The sequence below is a fragment of the Aethalodelphis obliquidens genome, unplaced genomic scaffold (genome assembly GCF_003676395.1).
Source record: "Aethalodelphis obliquidens isolate GAN/ISIS:26980383/991018 unplaced genomic scaffold, ASM367639v1 scaffold35, whole genome shotgun sequence".
NCBI classification, from domain to species: domain Eukaryota; kingdom Metazoa; phylum Chordata; class Mammalia; order Artiodactyla; family Delphinidae; genus Aethalodelphis; species Aethalodelphis obliquidens.
In genome coordinates this window covers 2,184,384-2,203,742 of record NW_020837979.1, presented here as the reverse complement: position 1 = coordinate 2,203,742, position 19,359 = coordinate 2,184,384, and the positions used below count along the sequence as shown (strand labels likewise).

The 19,359-nt window shown below is 47.3% G+C and overlaps 1 protein-coding gene across 3 annotated transcripts in view; it reads right to left on the bottom strand.

The window, feature by feature from the left end:
- Positions 1-19,251, bottom strand: part of TGFBRAP1 (transforming growth factor beta receptor associated protein 1) — a 45,755-nt gene extending 26,504 nt beyond the window's left edge. Inside the window, exons 1-2 of one of the 3 annotated variants that reach the window (XM_027128696.1) lie at positions 19,139-19,251; positions 338-1,038 (exon numbers count right to left, since the gene is read on the bottom strand). In XM_027128696.1, coding sequence (XP_026984497.1) covers positions 338-1,025 — 688 coding nt within the window. In that variant the 5' untranslated portion in view covers positions 1,026-1,038; positions 19,139-19,251. Of the gene's footprint in view, positions 1-337; positions 1,039-15,102; positions 15,393-19,138 lie in introns of those variants that run through there. The other 2 variants (XM_027128697.1, XM_027128698.1) reach the window with 2 other exon arrangements.
- Between the last annotated feature and the right edge of the window lie 108 nt (positions 19,252-19,359).

Genomic DNA, 19,359 nt, shown 5'->3' with positions numbered 1-19,359 from the left:
AGGAAACCCACCCACAGGAGAAAATCTTATCGAGAAGTCTTACAGATTCTTCTTCGTGTACTTATCCCCTTAGTGGAATTCTCTCCCCAGAGCCATCGTCAGGCTCTACTCTAGCACAAAGGAAATGTGATTCTAAGAGCGGCCTATTTTTGTTCCATTAAACCCACACTCACAAAACCATCTAATGCAAACTGCGCAAGCACTGGGCGTGCAGTTCTGTTTGCACGAGCGTCTAGCTTTCAGAACCACAATCTGCCTCTCCGATCTCAGCGTGAATTCAAGGACGGAACGCGGGGAGACCGGGCAGAGGTCGGCCAGGTTAGCCGAGGTGCCTCACCCAATCCGCCGGGGCCTGCCAGGAGGAACTCCTGTCTCCCTATCCTCTTGACGATGGGCCGCTTCTCCTCGCTGCAGAAGGGAAACAGGTCCTGGGCGACGCCCGTGCTATAGTTGAGGATGATGTACTGGGTGGTCAGGGCCAGGCACAGGAAGTGGCCGTCCACCGCCACTGCCAGGGGCTGCTCCGGAGTGGACACCTCCCTGACGATCTGCACGCGGTCCTCGTACACCAGGAACACCTGGATGGTTCTGCGCTTGACGGAGATGATGCAGACCTCCACGCAGAAGGGGTCTCCGCTCACCGGGTTCTCATTCAAGGCAAAGGCCGTGGCCCCCTTGATACGGGCGCCCGAGGGCACGGGCTCCAGGCTCAGCATGTGGACCAGGGTGATGCAGCCGTCACAGAGCACCAGCAGCCGGTGGAGGGCCGACGCCGCCCGCAGCTCATTCACCGGCTTCTTGAAACCCAGGTGTCTGTGCAGCTGCTTGGTGGCCGTGAACGTGGCCGACCCGCCGGGCACGGTCTTCTCCTCCAGCAGGAAGTGGTACACGAAGCAGTCGCTGGTGCCCACGTACAGGTTCCGGCCGCAGCACTCCACACACTCCAGTGACACCCATTCCCTGTCGCCCATCAGCTGCTCCCGCTCGACGGCGGGGACCAGGGTGAACGCCTTGGTGCTCATCATGTCTGCGGCTGACCTGCGGGAGAGGAAAAGAAAGGTAAGTTAGAGGAACGAGGACCAAGCACAACCATTTCCGGTCACGATAAATATACGTGAATTCCCAGCTCTGATTTCAGGGAAAGGAAATCATTCGGCGCTATTGGAAAAAAGTGAAGGAGAGAAAAGATTTCCAGGCTTCCCTGGTGGCGCAGTGGTTGAGAGTCTGCCTGCCGATGCAGGGGACGCGGGTTCGTGCCCCGGTTCGGGAAGATCCCACATGCCGCGGAGCAGCTGGGCCCGTGAGCTGTGGCCGCTGAGCCTGCGCGTCCGGAGCCTGCGCTTCGCGACGGGAGAGGCCACAGCAGTGAGAGGCCCACGTAGCGCAAAAAAAAAAAAATATTTCCCACTTGGTCTCCTCCCACCAGGCAAACAGAGACCCCGGCAGGAGAGCACACGCGCGCCTCTAACGAAGTGTCACCCTGCCCATTCTCAAGAGAGCTGAGACTTATAGGGCGTCTCCTTACACCGCTCCTGGAAACACACCTGTGGGCAGAAGACAAGCACACCTGTTCACACAGACAACGCAACAAAAACACTTCAGAAAAAGGCACAAGTGATCCTCACTGATGTTCCCCTGAGCCTCACCAGCCACTAGACTCGGTGTCTAAGTGAATGGCGGAGAGCAACCTACATTGTGTGGTTAATTCCTGCCCCTCAGATCTCGCAGGAGACACAGAGGCACGGATCACACCCCAAATTCCCTTGTATTTTTCCCACTGAGGTACGCACATTGCCCCAGCACCGTATTTGGCTCCCAGAGGAAACTTGTTCGCTGGAGCAGTAGACGTGCCTCGGGACTTCCCTGGCGGTCCAGTCGTTAAGACTCCGTGCTTCCACTGCAGGGGATGTGGGTTCGATCCCTGGTTGGGGAACTAAGACCCCACATGCTGCACAGCGTGCCCAAAAAGAATAAAAGAAGAGATGTGCTGCAAGTCTCCAAGGCTTGCAGGTGGTGAGTTGAGGTACTCAGTGGATTTGTGAGGTTACTGACAGGTCAGTTAATGGATTACTTCCACCAGAGGACAGACTGCCCCACACTCTAACCCTGGGCTTTCTACTTCTTCCTCCAGAAAGGACACTGGTTTCACACTCCACAAAGTTAGAGGCAGCAGGAATGAGCAAGATGGCTTTTCCCTGATGTTTCCGCTGGCCAGAAAGCAGACTCACGCCCAGTAGTCCCTGACAGCCTCAAGCAGGAGAGGGGGATTATGCAACTCTAAAGAGAACTGCAGGCTCTGATGAAGTCAGAGGGCGGCTGGCTGGACTTCTTCTCACTTTCCGTATCCAAAAGCGTTGCCTCATAAGAGACCGAACCCCTAATTCTTTGATGCGTTCCAGCAAAGGCTGGAAGTGAAAGACCTGTACAATGAAAGCTACAAGATGTTGATGAAAGAAACTGAAGAGGACACAAATGGAAGGCTACCTATTGAATATGTTCATGGATTGGAAGAACTAACATTGTTAAAAGGTACGTACTACCCCAAACCATCGATAGATCCAATACAATTCCTATCAAAGTTCCAGTGGCATTTTTTACAGAAATAGAAAAAATAATCCTAAAATTTGTATGGAATCACAAAAGACCCAAATAGCCAAAGCAATCATGAAAAAGAAGAACACAACTGGAGGCATCAAACTTCCTGGTTTCAAGCTATACCACAAAGCTATAGTAATTTAAACAGTATGGTACCGGCATAAAAATAGACACAGAGATCAATAAAACAAAATAGAGAGCCCAGAAATAATCCTCCACTTATACAATCACCTAATATTTGACAAGGGAACCAAGAATACTCAATGGGGAAAGGATAGTTTCTTCAGTAAATGATGCTGGAAAAACTGGATAACCACGTGCAGAAAAATGAAATTGGACCCCATCTCACATCACTCACAAAAATTAAATCAAAATGGATTAAAGATTTAAACATAAGACCTGATACCGTAAAACTGAAACAAAACGTAGGAAGGAAGCTCCTTGACTTTGGACTGGCAATAATTTTTTGAATATGACACCAAAAGCACAAGCAACACAAGCAAAAGTCAACAAGTGGGGCTACATCAAACTAAAAATCTTCTGCACAGCAAAAGAAATAATCAACAAAATGAAAAGGCAACCTACAGAATGGGAGAAAATATTTGCAAACCATATATCAGATAAGGGATTAATACCCAAAATATATAAAGAATTCATACAAATCAATAATAATAACAACAAACAATCCAATAAAAAATGTGCAGAGGAACTAAATAGACATTTTTTTCAAAGAAGACATCCAAATGGCCAACAGGTACACTAAAAGGTGTTCAACAACACTAATCATCAGGGAAATGCAAATCAAAACCCCCATGAGACATCACCTCACATGTGTTAGAATGGCTATGATCAAGAAGACAACAAGTATTGATGAAGATGTGGAGATAAGAGAACACTTGTATACTGTCGGTGGAAAACTGGTGTAGCCCCTATGGAAAACACTGTGGAGGCTCCGCAAAAAATTAACAATAGAAATGCCATGTGATCCAGCAATTCCATTTCTCGGTATATATCCAAAGGAAATGAAAAAAGAAGTTCGAAGAGATCTCTGCACTCCCATGTTTACTGCAGCACTATTCACAATACCCAAGATACGGAAACCACCTAAGTGTCTGTCAATGGATGAATGGATAAAGAAAATGTGAGATATATGGACACACATACACGCACACATACATACATATACGTCTATACAAAGGGAGTATTCTTTAGCCATGAGAAAAATGAAATACTGCCATTTACAACAGCATGCGTGGACCTTGAAGGCGTTATGCTAAGTGAGATACGGCAGAGAAAGACAAACACTGACTGATCTCACTTATATGTGGAGTCTAAAAAAGCTGAACTCCTGAAAACAGAGAGTAGAATGGTGGTTCCCAGGTGCTGGGGGCATGTTGGGGAGATTTTGTTTAAGGGTGCAAGTGTGTATCTAGTGCTAGATAAAGTCCTGGAGAGCCAATTCACAGCACAAAGGTCAACAATAGTGTATTATAAACTCCAAAGTTGCTAAAACAGAATTACATGGAGGTAAATGAAAGCTGACACTAAACATTCTGATACTTAAAAATGATTTATTCCGGGCTTCCCTGGTGGCGCAGTGGTTGAGAGTCTGCCTGCTGATGCAGGGGACACGGGTTCGTGCCCCGGTCCAGGAGGATCCCACATGCCACGGAGCGGCTGGGCCTGTGAGCCATGGCCACTGAGCCTGCATGTCTGGAGCCTGTGCTCCGCAATGGGAGAGGCCACAACAGTGGGAGGCCCGCGTACCACAAAATAAATAAATAAATAAATAAATAAATAAATGATTTATTCCTTTAAGCAGCAGGAAAATTTCCTCCATGATCTAGTCACATGATAAATTTACTTGGATAAAATAATGAATCACAGAAAGATAAACTTTAGGCTGTACCTCCCTATATTAAGTCCACCTTACTGGGGTCTGAATTCAGAGAGGTTTTAACATGGTAATAAGATTCAAAATTTCTCTAAACTGTACAATTCATACTTTATCGTGTGATTGCAAACTGATCTGATATTTAAACTAACTTTTTCTTAGAACTGCACCTTAAAAGCATGGCTGTAATTTAAAAGATCAATATTTCAGTGTTCTCAAAATTGCAAAATATATACCTAGAGAAAAAAAGGGAAAAATATTAATACATTCATGGACAATAAAAACAGATAACATTACATATGCAACCAGCACCTGTATGTGTGCAAAAAATGTTACAAGACACTGTGCCCTTCCCAAGAGTCTCCCAATCTCATTAAGGACATAATAGAAAACTACACAAGTAACAGTATAAAGCAACATGTGTGCTAAGGGCCAAAATTTAAATATTAGCGATTACTTTCCACCAAATTAAGAATATACACACCACCACTAGTGATAATCAGAATCTGAGTGTCTTTGAAAATGTTAATGTAAAAATACTAGTTTTCTTCTACAGATGTACACAGTATCTTGTAGTTACACCTGAAGCCACTGTCCAAAGAACCTGTTGCTTTGGCAACTTCCTAGGTCCCTTTAGGTTTCCTAGGAAACCTCAGTTCAATAAGTCCCTTCTTGCTGCTACACAGAGAGCTGGGCAGCAGATTTTGAGATTACCCATAAGCTTCAAAAATGTTTTTCTGTGTTCTTTACTTGAAGAACTGTTACAACAGCCTTCTAGAGGCCCTACTTCTCTTCGTAGCACTTGGCCGAGCCTGGGAGAGCTGATGCACTTACACAATGCAAGACCTCGGGCTATACTCTGATTTCATGGACACTGTCCCATAAAATAAGCACCAGGTCCAGATGGATCTCCTAACAGTTCTACCAGACCTTTGGCAATCGCATAATTCCAATTTTACACAATACATTTTCCTGAGAATAAAAAAGAAGGAGGAACGTATCCTACTTCATTTTATAAAGCCAGTGTAAAGTATAACTTTGATATCCAAACCAGATAAGGATATAGGAAAAAGGAAAATCATAGATCAGTCTTATAGATAAACATGCAAAAGTATTAAATGTTAGCACACTGAGTCAAGTAACACATATATATGTGTGTGTGTATATATATATGAACACAATATGAATAAGTTGGCATGCAATATTGGTTTAAGGTAATAAAATCTGCCAAGTTTAACTGAGCACATTTAAAGATTAAAAGAGAAAACACATAAAAGAAGGAACAAGACCCTTATCATCTCTTGTGGGTTGAATTATATCTCCCCAAATATGTTACAAAGTCCTAACTCCCGGGCTTCCCTGGTGGCGCAGTGGTTGAGAGTCCGCCTGCCGATGCAGGGGACGTGGGTTTGTGCCCCAGTCTGGGAAGATCCCACATGCCGCGGAGCGGCTGGGCCCGTGAGCCATGGCCGCTGGGCCTGTGTGTCCGGAGCCTGTGCTCTGCAACGGGAGAGGCCACAACAGTGAGAGGCCCGCGTACTGCAAAAAAAAAAAAAAAAAAAAGTCCTAACTCCCATTACCGGTGAATAGGACCTTATATGGAAATAGGGTCCCTACAGATAATCAAGTTAAGATGAGGTCATTAGGGTGGGCCCTAATCCAATATGAGTGGTGTCCTTATAAAGAGGGGAAATTTGGACTCAAGACAGACATACGTAGAGGACGGACACGCGGAGACCCAGGGAGAAGATGGCTATCTACAAGCCAGGGAACACCCAAGGCTGTGAGGACCTCGGGGAGAGGCCTAGAATAGATTCTCCCTCACAGTCCTTAGGAGACATCACCTCCGCCACCACCCTGATCTCACACTTCTCTACTCCAGACTGCGGGACAACAAAAATTTATATTGCTTAAGCCACCCAGTTTAGGGTACTTTGTTACGGCAGCCCTAGCAAACTAATACACCATTGGTAGTCAGCATTGTAATGGAAGTCTTCGCCAGTTGAAAAAGAATAGTTACAAAGAATTGAAGACAAAGACATAAAACTATAATTGTTTACAGGTGATAGTACCGTTTGCGTGGAAACTCACAAATAATCTATTAGAATTAATAAAAGGTTAGAAATATCCTTTAATCAAAAAAATCAGTATACCAAAGTAATCTTCATTTCTACACACAAACAACAATTAGAAATTTTAATCTTGAATAAAGGACATTTACAGTAGTATAAAAAAATTAAGGTATGAAGAAATTGTCTAGCAAAGACGTGTAAGAACTTCAAGGAGAAAATCATAAAATCTTATTGCTAGATATTAAGGAAGACCTGATTTTTAATCTCAGCATACATTTCTGCAGAAATTGACAAGCTGGTTTTAAAATTTAAATGGTAATCCAAGTACCTAGAATAGTCAAAACAATCTTGAAAACGAAGAACAAAGTTGAAGGACCTACACTGATTTCAGCAATTGCTATAAAACCGGAGTAATTAAGATATCTGGATAGGAAAACAGATAAATGGAACAGGATAGAAAGTCCAAAATTAGACCCACACATATGTATTCAATTGGTTCTTGACAAAGGCACCAATGAAATTCAGTGGGGAAAGTAAAGTCATTTCCATCAATGGCACTGGAACATGTGGGTAACCTTAAATGGGGTTAAGAATTAACCTCAATTATCCCTACCTCATACCATGTACAGAAATTAATCTGAGATGCATCGAGTTATTTTAAAAGCAAAAGCTAAAACTATAAATCTTCTAGAAGAAAAGGCAGAAGAATATCTTTGGGGCCTCGGGGTATATAAAGATTTCTTAGGATACAAAAAGCACTAACCAGAAAAGAAAAAAAAGGTGATAAACTGGATTTTATAAACATTTAAAATGTGAATCCATTGAAAGACACCATTAGGGAAATGAATAGGCAAGCCCCAGGCTGGGAGGAAAATCTGTGATATACATATCAGGCAAAGGGCTCATTTTCCAGAATATATAAGGACTCCCACCAACCGATAATAAAAAGACAACTTTAGTTGTTAAATGGGAAAAAGATTCAAAAGTGAAGGTATGTGAATGACCAATAAGAACATGAAAAGATGTTCACCATTATTAGCCATCAGAGAAATCTATTTTAAGCCATGAGATACCATTTCACACCTATTAGAATGGTGACAATTAAAAAGACTGACATGGGCTTCCCTGGTGGCGCAGTGGTTGAGAGGCCGCCTGCAGATGCAGGGGGCGCGGGTTCGTGCCCCGGGAAGATCCCACATGCCGCGGAGCGGCTGGGCTCGTGAGTCACGGCAGCTGAGCCTGCGCGTCCGGAGCCTGTGCTCCGCAGTGGGAGAGGCCACAACAGTGAGAGGCCCGCGTACCGCACAAAAAACAAACAAACAAACAAAAAAGACTGACAACACTAAATGTTAATGAGGATAAAGGACAACTTGAAACCTCATACTTTGTTGGAAGGAGGATAAGATGGTACTGTTGCCTTGGAAATCTGGTGGTCTTTTACGAAGTTAAACATGCATATATCCTGTCACCCCGCAGTTCCGCTCTTAATGTTTCCATTTCTCCGGAGTACATGCCAACACCCACAATAAGACTTGTACCAGAATGTGCATAGCAGCCTTATTCATAATAGCCCCAAACAGGAACCAGCTCAGTTTTACCCATTTGTACCCATACGTGGAGTATTCACGAAGCAGAATACAACTCGGAAATAAAAAGGATAGACCACCGCTAAAGCCGACAGCATGGGTGAATCTCAAAAACACTGAACGAAAGAAACCCTACACATGCGTGTGTCTGCATGTATATGACGTGCAAAAGCGGGCAACACTCATCTATAGTGACAGAAGTCAGAACACTGGTTACTGGAAAGAAAGGGGTGACACAAGGGAACTTTCTGGGGTGACACAAATATCCTACGTCTTGTTTGAGGCATTGGTTGCACAGGTGTATGGGTTTGTCAAAATTCACTGAACTGTGTGCTTAGTTTCAGCGTATGTATGCAAATTCTGCTTCCATAAAAAGCAAACTTGCCCCTAAAAGACCCAGAGAAAAAAATGCAATTCCAATAAAATTGTAACAGGTATATATGTGTGTATCTGTGTGTGTGTGTATAACTCAACATGAAGACTATAAAATTCATATGCAGAGAAGGACCAAAAAAGGCAAGACACTTCTGAAAAAGGTAAGGTAAGGGGACTTGACTCAACAGATAAGATGAAATATAAAGTGATGGCTATTGGGATACTGTGGTGCTGGTACAGCACGAACCCAAGAGAACATACCCGAGGGCTCAGAAACAGACCGTGCATATACGGAACCTAGAAATATGGCAGAGGTGGCACTGCATATCACAGGGTGTATACAGAGCACTCATCTGCTCAGCAAACATTGCTGAGCAACTGGATATCCACACAGAAGAAAAAAGATAAACCAGAGTCCCACGTTATACCATACATCAGAATTATTCCAGATGGATGAAGAGTCTTAAGTTTGGAAGGCATAACTTTAAAACTTTGAGAAGAAAATAGGGGAAAAATATGTTAATGACCTTAAGGTAGGGAAGAACTTCTAGAATAAGATAAAAAAGCACAAACCCTAGGGAGAAAGATAAATTTATTCACGTTAAAATGTAAAACCTACGTTCTTCAAAAGATACCATCAAGAAAGTGAAAAGTTAAGATGAAGAAACATGAGGATGGGGGAGAAGACGCTGACCTCACACGTCTGACGAAAACACGCCCGGATGGTCCAGAGAACTCGCACAGGAAGAAAATAACACGAATCTCACAGAAGACCGGGCAATAGGTGATCCGGCTTCTCACAGAAGCGGAGACGTGAATGGCCAGCAGCCGTGGAGGAATGATCAACCTGTAGAACCATCTGGAATTGCAAATTGCAGCTACGAGGAGACTTCGCTGCGTATCCACCAAGCGGACCACACCTCTGAAGTCCTATGACGTTGGGGATTTGCAAGAACCTGGAGCAATGGAAGTGCTCACGCTGCGGGTAAAAGTCACAGCAGAAAGAATGAACGTGGAATAAAAGCAATGTCTGAGGTAGAAAGATTATCTAGACGCAGAAAGACACTCGTAGACCCAAGGTTACAAGATTAAACAAGGAAAAAAATATATATATATACATACAGACTCCCGATCTGAGCCAGAAATAAATATATCCTGCTAAAAGAATGCTATGACAAAGGGCTGTTTTTTAAGATGGGATCCTCGCCAATAATTACTTTTCTTGAACCAAAGGACACTATTACCTCCTGTCACAGAACGTTCACATAATATGAGAACAGCCTTAAGATGGGCATGGCATCCTGTGTGTCTGCAAAGAATCACACATTTGAGGATTACATCAACACTTTAAAATCAAACAAACTCTATAGAGCCCTACGCACTTTAGAGGTAAAAACCCATCAATGGGTATCACACCCCTATCACAGGAGGTGCTTCCCTATGGACCAGCTAAAGATTAATTCTTACCTACATTTTAAAAAGGACACTTTACCTAAAGGCAGATTTGCTATTGTCCCATTTTACATTTTTTTTTTAATTTTCTGATAGTCCTTTATAAGTGAACAGAGATCAAACGGTCATTCTAACGTTTGGACCAGAGCCAGGCCTGATTCTAAACCAACACAGGAAGATGGGCAGGACCATGGACCTCACATCTCAAACATCACGTCATCACCCCCCTTAAAGCGCTTCGGAAAGTGTGCCACTGCCTAAGAGATAAACTCCAAACTGATCACAAGATGCGAAACCCTTAAAAATGTAAACTTGGCCAACCTTTCCTCTTCCTCATAAAGAGAAGTTACAGTCATTAACCTGTTCGTATTATTCCACATCAGTCACTTGTTTTATTAGCTACATCCAGTTCTGAATCCTTGAATTCCTCAGGCACTTGAGCTGGAAAGCCATGTCTACGCCTGCAAGCACGTGAGATGCTCTACAAACCCACCAGTTGTCAAAGGGGATCGGGGGCAAAAACCACTCCCTGGGCACCGTTTCAAGGGATGGAAACCATTCATTAGAAAATAGATTTCATTGGTGGTCCAGTGGTTAGGACTCCACGCTTCCACCGCAGGGGGCATGGGTTTGATCTCTGGTTGGGGAACTAAGATCCTACATGCCGCAGGGTGTGGCCAAGAAATTGAAAAAGAAAGAAAGAAAGACTCTGACTGGGGGTCAGAGTCTCGGAAGTGGGCCCAGGGAGCATGGCAGAGACCCTCCGAGAGCCTGCCACTGGTCAGAGGAGTGCAGGCGTTAGCTGTAAGAGAGCTTGCATTCCTTGAATCTGCCTGTCATTTACAGTATTTCTACAAATGCAACTATTAAAAAATTTTTATTTTGCCATTTTAACAACAGACTTTCATAGAAAAAAGTTTCGTAAGAAGTTTCTCGATTAACCTGGGTAAACGCATTTATGAAGACCTGAGATACCAATACTCTAGAAGGGGGAAATCTTTGGGAAAACTGAAAATAGCAGTTCTACTGAAATCAGGTCTGAAAATATCAAACCTACAAGGGAATTAAAGTAGTCACACATTCTCACGTTCCAGGAAAGGGCCGGGGGGACATACACAGCCTCCCAAGTTTCACCAGCTGTTTTCAACCCCACGTCAACAGGTTATCACGTTGGTCCCATAAGATAAGGAGAGACAGCTAAGGCCCAGAGGACGGAGCTGAGTGCAGGGGTCAGAAAGGAGGGCTCACAACACCGCAGGTCACCTGGCCTCTCTCCCACGGAGGCTAAGAAGGAAGCTCGGGGCCACTTTCTCGTGGACCCAGGGAGAAGACTGAGCAGACGCTGGACCAGGGTAGCCGGGAAAGTCTGGGATGGACTCAGGTGGACAGAGTGCATTCCTGGCAAGTCACTTAAAAGTCTCTGCGCCTGTCCCCTTCTTGAATCTGGGTGGATGACACGCTCCCTCTGGGCTATTCTCTGGCTCCTGTGGAGGACAGGGTAGTGATAACAGTATCCTAGGAAAGCCACGACCCCTGCGATGCTCCTCACGTGCCAGGCTCCGGATCAAGCGGGCTATTCCAGCTCACCGCGGTGGCCGACCAGGCCAGCACTCTCATTACTCCACTCCACAGGGGGAGATGGAGCTCTCACAGGCTGAAGGACCACGGAGAGCGGGGCCCTAACCACTGCACCACACGGCCCACCCCGGGCTCAAGGCCGCTCTGAGTCTGGATGAAGGATGGGCACCAGCTGATTGCGGCCCTGGGCCCCAGGTTTGGACAGATGCTTCGCTTCGAGAGGCAGGTGTCACTGTGGACACAGAGGCTACAAAGCCGCAGGTGAAAAAACTGGGACTTCAGCCCCGTTTCTGTTTCTGACTTCAAGGCCACGTTCTTCCTACTGCGTTGGCCAAAGGGGGCGAGTGTGACTTCGGATCCCTGAAGAGAACTCAGACAACCCCAGACACAGGGGGCACCATGGTGTGAGGCCCTCCCCGGGGGACCCTCAGCAGTAGGTCCTCGCTTTCCATCCCGAGGCTAGAAGAGGGCCCCCAGGACCCGCCTCACCCTCCCTTCTAATGTTTCTCTGTGGCCAAACGCCTCGCCCCCTCCCCACGCCCCCTAAACAACCTGTGTCACAAATAAACGCTTCTTCCCAAATGGAGTGCAGTCAGCACCGCCTTGCTCAACCTCAGATACAGAGTGACACGCGGACACGTTTCTCCGCTAGCCCGGTAATCTTATCTAAACGGGACACACGTTTCTGTGGCGTCAATTGTTCTGAGGGACTGCAGCCCATGCTGCCCCTGTGCTTCTCTCAGCTCTCACAGCCAGCTGCTCAGTGACCCGGTCCTGAAATCCGCCAGGAACCGACAACACATTTGCCAACCTGCACCAAAGACAACTTTTCCCCCTTTTGAAAACCAGGACACCACTGGATGACCATTTAATGTTCTCTTTTGCACTCACGTGACAGAGATATTATAAGGCTAGTTACATCACAATAAACCTGTTTAAATGACCTGAAAGAGTATCTTAAAGCGAAGAAAAAAAGACAGCTAAGGCCCAACAACTAACTTGTCATCTTGATCGCTTCCCAGGACATACCTATATGTAACTATTCATAGTTGGGACCCTTTTCCTGGGCAATACTAATCAGAATTATCTAAATACGTATATATGTAAATATACACACACAAGTGTATGTACACATACATATATACACATACCACATATATGCATTCGCGTGTCTCTGTGTATATATATCATATGCGTCCTGAACAGCAACATCAGCAGTTATAACTGAAGCAGGGATTTGGGAAGGGCGGGGCAGGGGAGGCGGAAAAGAGCAGAGGAGGAGTGTGGATCTCCAGGCATTTCCTTTGTAACGTCTTCCTCAATACTGGACCTTCAAACCATCATAAGAATCACTGAGGGCCTACTGGATGCTAGGCAATTGTCCTCTTCCACATGTTATTTTTCCTGAATCTTTAATTTACCCAACAGCAGCTACTTGACTATCAAAAGATCTTGATCTCAAATCATCTGCACGATTTCACAACACGCTCAATGACTACTCCTGCCCTTCTGCATGGGGCACTCCAGCTCATTCGGGGTAGCCCCAAATTAACTTGTTACTTCTACGTCCATTTTGTGGTACAGTATTGTTTAAGAAAGAAAAATGGGTCAGGTTTGCCACAGAGGAGATAAGTTATAAAGTACAGGCCAAATTGTCAGGCGGTATACAAACACCTGGCTACCACAAATGATTAATGTATTTCTAATGAGAACTGAGACCAAGATGAAGATGCTTAACTCGTTAAGTCAAATTTCCTCGAGTTTTCTTAAAGGATCACAAAATTTTAATATTAGCGTGAAGGAATAAACCATAATAACTACTTTTTTTTTATGAACAGAAATGCTAGCTGCAAATCAGGTCTGGAAATTTCACGTTTTTTAAACAGTGAGCTCTGTGCTTTTAAAACTTGTCAACTGGAGCTGCCTGAGGGAAGAACAGGCTCCTGACAAAAATCCCTGTCGCTGGACGGTTAGGCAGAGGCTGGAGCGTCCTGGGAGCCCGCAGTGGACGGCAACTTGCCTCCACCTGTAGGACCCAAGGACTGCTGTGCACCGTCTGAGTGGAAGAGAAAAGGCAGAGGACGTACCTGAAGGCGAGGGCTAGCACCACACCTGTCCCCCGTGTCTTTGTAAAATGTGCACGGCAAACTGGAGTTCAGAGCCCCCGGGGAGTCTCACCCCAGAGGACAGCCCTCACTGGGTTAACGGTTACTCAGAGCCAACACCACGGACTTCAGAGCTGAGACAGCTACCACCCCACGTCCTCGTTTCTATTTAGTAACAATAATTCATCGAGCACCTACTAAGTGCCAGGCTCTGTGCCCAATGCACATTTTCTTCCTGGAATGCATGTATCTTTCCTCATATTCCCCCTATTTTGATTGAAGAAAGTGAGGCTGAGAACGTCCAGTGAATGCCCTGGGCTCCCAGTTAGGAAGTGGCAGCGTCAGGGTTTGAACCTGCAGCTCCACGCCCACCACCGCCATGGAGCAGCACGGCCCCTTTTCACAAAGGAACGGGGCCTGCGAAGGCTAGCGGTAGGTGGACTCTAGGGCCACACGCCAAAGAGGCCGCTTCAGTGACCACTGAGGCTGTGTGGCTGTCAGAAATGGAAGGAAAAGTAAAAGGAAGCAGCTGGCCAGATGTTCCTTCCTATCCGACCATAGGGCTGGAGTTTCCGGCTGACCAACAGAGAAGCGCGGCCAGAGGAGGGGTAGTGGGCTCGGGGGGCGCCTCCAGCCGTGAGCTCTGGGCCAGGGTCTGCCAGCTCACACCGCAGCGGACCCTCCTCACACATTCTCCCCGGGTCTTCACCTGCCACCACTGTCCCCGCGGCTGCCTGCCCTCCCCAAGCGCTTCCTCAAGGATGGAACCCTGATCCGACAGGTTGGGACCCCAACACCCAGTACAGTCCGTGTGCATTAAGAGGCGCTGTGTGAACCCCCATTTCCAGCGGCCAGGTAGGGCCTGGGGGGTGATGGTCACCCAGCAGCCCGTGGCGGAAGCAATGGCAGGTGCGGGCAACTGCAGGCGGGAGCTTGTGTCTTGAAAGCCACCCCTTAAAACACAGGAGGCGAGAAGCGGAGAACTCAACTTCCTTCCACCCGTACATCCCAGGGGAGAACAGGGGCGAGATCTCCCCTCCTCCCATCGCACCCCTGCCCCGTCTCCCAGTACAGGCCAAACAGGCCCGAATGTGGCCCGGAATCTGCACCCTCAAATCCCACGAGCTCCAGGAAACGTCAAGCACAGCGACAAAACCATCGCACGCACGGGTGGAGGGGAGACGGGCGAGGGGCACGGGGTGTCGTCCCGCCGGGCTCCTCCCTCCAGAACAGCGAAAGCCCACCCAAAGCCGGACCAAGTCTCAGGTCTTCCCTGCCCCGAAAGCGCGCAGCCGCACAGCCGCCCCCTCCCGGCGCCGCGCGCCCGCCACCCGCGCACCTGCCTGCGCGCACCTGTCCGCGCACCTGCCCGCAGGCCGCCGCCCACCAGCCCCTGCCGACCCCAGCCCCACCCTCCCCGCGCTCCCTGCCCGCCCCGCGCTCACCGGCCCGCGCTCCGGCTGCTCCGGGCCCCGCGCCCCGGGCTGCGCGCTCCTGGGCCCCGGCCCCGGCCCCGGCTCCAGCCCGGCCCCGCCGCTTCCCGTCACGTGGACGGCCGAGGGCGGGAGCACCAGGCCCCGTCCGGCCTGCTGCCCCGCGTCGCCTGCAGACCCCGCCCCGGGCCGGGCTACGGGGAGGGGAGCGCCCCTCCGGCCTCAGGTGCCGGGGGTCTGCAGGGTTCCCGGCGCGCCTGCCTCAGGGGTCCGGGGGTAGACGCGCCGATCCCCGCGGGCGCTCGAGCGGAGCCTACCGGGTGCAGGGCGGGGTCGGTAACGCGGCGAGGCTGCCGCTGTCGGGGCCGCGCTTTCTCCTCCCCCGCGGCCTGCCGGACTCGCTCGCCGTCCTGCTTCTAGTACCGCGACGGCGCTGGGCAGTGCACCTGCCGAAGGAATGAATAAATCCATCCACCCATCCATCACTCCTGGGAAGGGCTGGACGGCGCTGCCACCTGACGAAGTCGGGCTGTAGGAGTGGACGGCTGCTGGTGGCCCCCCTGGAACTGAAATGTAGTGCTGGGCATGAGCCGCCCGCCTCCGGCCCACCGCTAGCCGCGAGCCCCAGGGGCAGTGTATTCCAAGGTGTCCGTACTGAAGCAGGGAGTCCTGGGGCTAGTATACCCACTCCTTAAGGAAAGCCCATCAATAGCTATTCCTTTGGGTCAAGCCACAGTGAAGACTCCTAGGTTACGAACAATCCATGCGCCTCTCTTCAATATATAGTCAAAATCCAGTTTCACGATGAAAAACGTAGAAAACTCCCTCCAGAGCTGTCAGTGCTCAATTATCAGCATAAATTATAAAAAGCCCAATTTTCTCAATGATTTTCCCTGACTTTAGAGGTCCCCTGTGACCTCAGCTTTCCTCCAGCCCCTGGGGATTACAGAATAAAACCGTCCTCCAGAACCAGGAGTCATACCAGATTCTACTCTGTGGTCCTCTGCTTCAAATGGAGAAAAACAAATGACACCCCCCCCCAAAAAAAAGTTAAATGAAGGAAATAAAGAACCATCAGGAATTAATCTTCTATGGCCTTTTACGCCCTTCCCTTCTGAGTTCATGGCCACACATGTGCCCCAGCCCCAGACAGTGCTTCAAGCCCTGACCCAATAGATCCAGTGTCACTGGCCCAGCCCAGGTGGGGAAGGGGTTTCCCAGAGTGCACAGCTATGTGTGCTTCAAGGACAAGTGGCGATGAATGGACCCCCGAGTCTAGTGCAGCCAGGGAGCTGGAGAACACCAGAGTAAATACAGCCGTCTCCTCATTTTGCCCAGGCCTGTGGAGAATATGTGACTGGTCATCAGCTCATCACTGGCCCAGCGGGAGCTTGAATCCACTCTGCGCTTTTTCATTTCAGCGCTCTACCATGGCCTGCCATGAGATTAGGTGCAGAGGTGACACCTACTGACTGCCAGCTGGACATTGGGCTAAGGGGCTCACTGCAGTGATCTCATCTAAGCCTCGCCATATCCTTATGAAGTAGCCACTGCTGATTTCTGCATTGTACACGCGAATTCGCAGACGCAAAGAGAAGTGAAAGGCTTCTCCCAAACTCCATGGAAGAAAAGAGCAAGGATAAGAACCCAGAACTCAATAACACCATAAATTTTTTTATACATAAAATTAAGTTTTGTTGGTTGAATGGTTTATGGAATATTTGTGTTCTGCTTTAAACAATCTAGGAGTGCAAACGTGTTAACGAAAAAGGGGAGTAAAGGAGGTAATTCAGAAATAATTATTTCCTTTTTCAAAGGATTTGCCATAAGATTCTTAAAATGGCAAACTCCACATGTGCTCATTATTCCATCTAGAAACATTTGTTCTTCCTGAACTTTCTGAGAAGTCTATTTCACATATGTCCGGCGGCGGTATGTAAGTAACTATTCCATAAATGTGCAAAGATCTGCATCAGGCTAATTCAATATTTCTCATGTTGTTTTGATTGGTCATATTTATGAATTATCAAAGTCATATTTTCAAAGGAATTATTAACTTCATTTATTATATTTACTAAATATCCCTTGGGCTCATACTACACACGTTAGAGTATTTTATAGAGTTTGAAAAAAATGGTCTAATAGATTAAGCGTTGAATAGGTACAACCGAATACTTTAATAGTTGTTATCTACTCCCAAAACTTAACATCCTCACTTACACATAGCAGAACTGTGGCTCTAAACAGCTAAAAACACGGGTCCAAAACATGAACTGTTTTTTTGTTCTATTCACTTTGAAGCATTTTATGGATGCTCAGATATAGTTGACAATACATCTGATAAAATATTCGTAAGTCTCTTAAATATTACACTGCCAACAAGAGGAATCAACACCCCAGGTTCTCAGTTTATATCGTGTTCACGATTCATTCATTCAGTAGACACTTACTGAGTACTTAAGTACAAGCGCTGTGCGTGCCAGGGACTGGGCGGAGATTCCAAGGACACATATGTACCCTGCCCCAGAGGAGCTCATAGCCCAGTGAGGTGATGATGCCAGGCAGGGCAGTATTTGTTCGTTTCCCTCAGCTTTGTTCTTGTCGACTACAGGCACCAAATAAAAATGTTAATGAAAACCTCATGATCTTTGAGTGAAGGGAAAATTCTCATAATAAAACTTAAGCATTTATGGTTACTATATAAAACTCACAGATAATACTGTAGCAGGAATAAACTTCAGTCTACAAACTTAAATATGCAACAAATGGAATTTTTTCTGTAACTGAGCTTTATTTCTACTTTAAGCCCCCACTCGGCTGCAGTGACAATAATCTTATCAGCGGAGGCCGGCCTCCTTCCTCAGGACTGTGTCTGGTTAGGGAATTTGTGAAGTATCAGGGGTGAGGAGAAGCGGGAGAGGTCAGGTCCTCGCATCCCTGGTCCCCACACAGATTCTGACATGCTCTTGGGCCACTCTGGGGTTTGGTTTGCAGTCTTTTGGTTTTGGTGCTGACAGGCCTGGCCCTTCCAATCACGGTAAATGCCTGGCTTGAAGGTCGGGATACCTGTAGCTTCCTTATTTCGATGTGACAGGAGTCTCTGTGAGGTGGTCTTTCTGCCTGGACACGTTTGAAACATAACCTTAGAACTTGTTAGAAACGCAAATTCTCCCTGCCCTATTTCCTACATCAGAAACTCTGATTAAAACACAGCAGACCACATGTTCTCGTACGCTCCACTCTTTAAGCCTCTGCCCAGGATGGAGCCGGGGCAGGCGTTACCAAAGACATAGTCTCTCCTTCCCTGGAGCAGGGAGGGGTGTTAGAACCGAATTCTACTCCCTCCTCTCTGACTCTTGATTTTTTTCTTCTGCCCAAGGGACGCTCTCTCTATCCTGAGATGTTTGTTTCAGAGGTACCATGAGTTATCTTAATGGCTTTAGTTTTAAGCAGGGAAGTGCTTTTAGCTTTAAACTGGAAAATATCGGCAGAGAAAAAGCGCACAGATCTCACCTGCCATAAAACATTTTTGCTGATGAAGAGCTTGAGCCTTCAGGTTAAGTCCTGAAAACCACAGGGAGAAAGAACACAGCAAGAACCGGTAACCCCATTTTCAGACTCTTAAATTCTTTTCCCCCCACCTACACCACCGTCCTGCCACCTCTCTCCCCTGATGACAGTCAACAGGCTACAACAAATGTCCGGGTAGATAGAGGTAACAGGCAAGGGACTTTCCCTGCTTTGGCTCCAACTTCACAACACTGTGAGGTGGCGTTATCATTCCCATTTCACAGCTGCGGAAGCTAAACAAAAGTGCGGCCGTGTCCCCGGCGCTTCTCAGACGTTATTTTCATGTTTGAGCAGTTTCATTCCGAGTATTATTTCAGGGAATAAATACTTGAGTGCCTACTATGTGCCAGGCGGTGGGGTTTCAGGTAATTAAACCCTCTGGCCTTACACCATATTGAAGGAAGATTAAGAAACAATAAAACGGTTAATAAAAGAAACCCGAGACGCTCCCCACGCCATACTTGGGATAACGTCTCACCCGCGCCGTCTTCCCGCGAGGCCATCCTGGGGCTCCCATTGGTCTCTGCCCCTGACGTCACAGGAGGCGCGACCGGGCGCCAATGGTGGGCCGCTCCGTGAACTTCGCCTTTCCCTCTCTTCCCGCCAGACTGGAAACGCCAATCGTTTCCTCGGCAGAAAGACCTTTCACTTCTTTCGCCCCCAGGGGTATTCCCCGGCGAGACCCCATTCGGCGCCCCA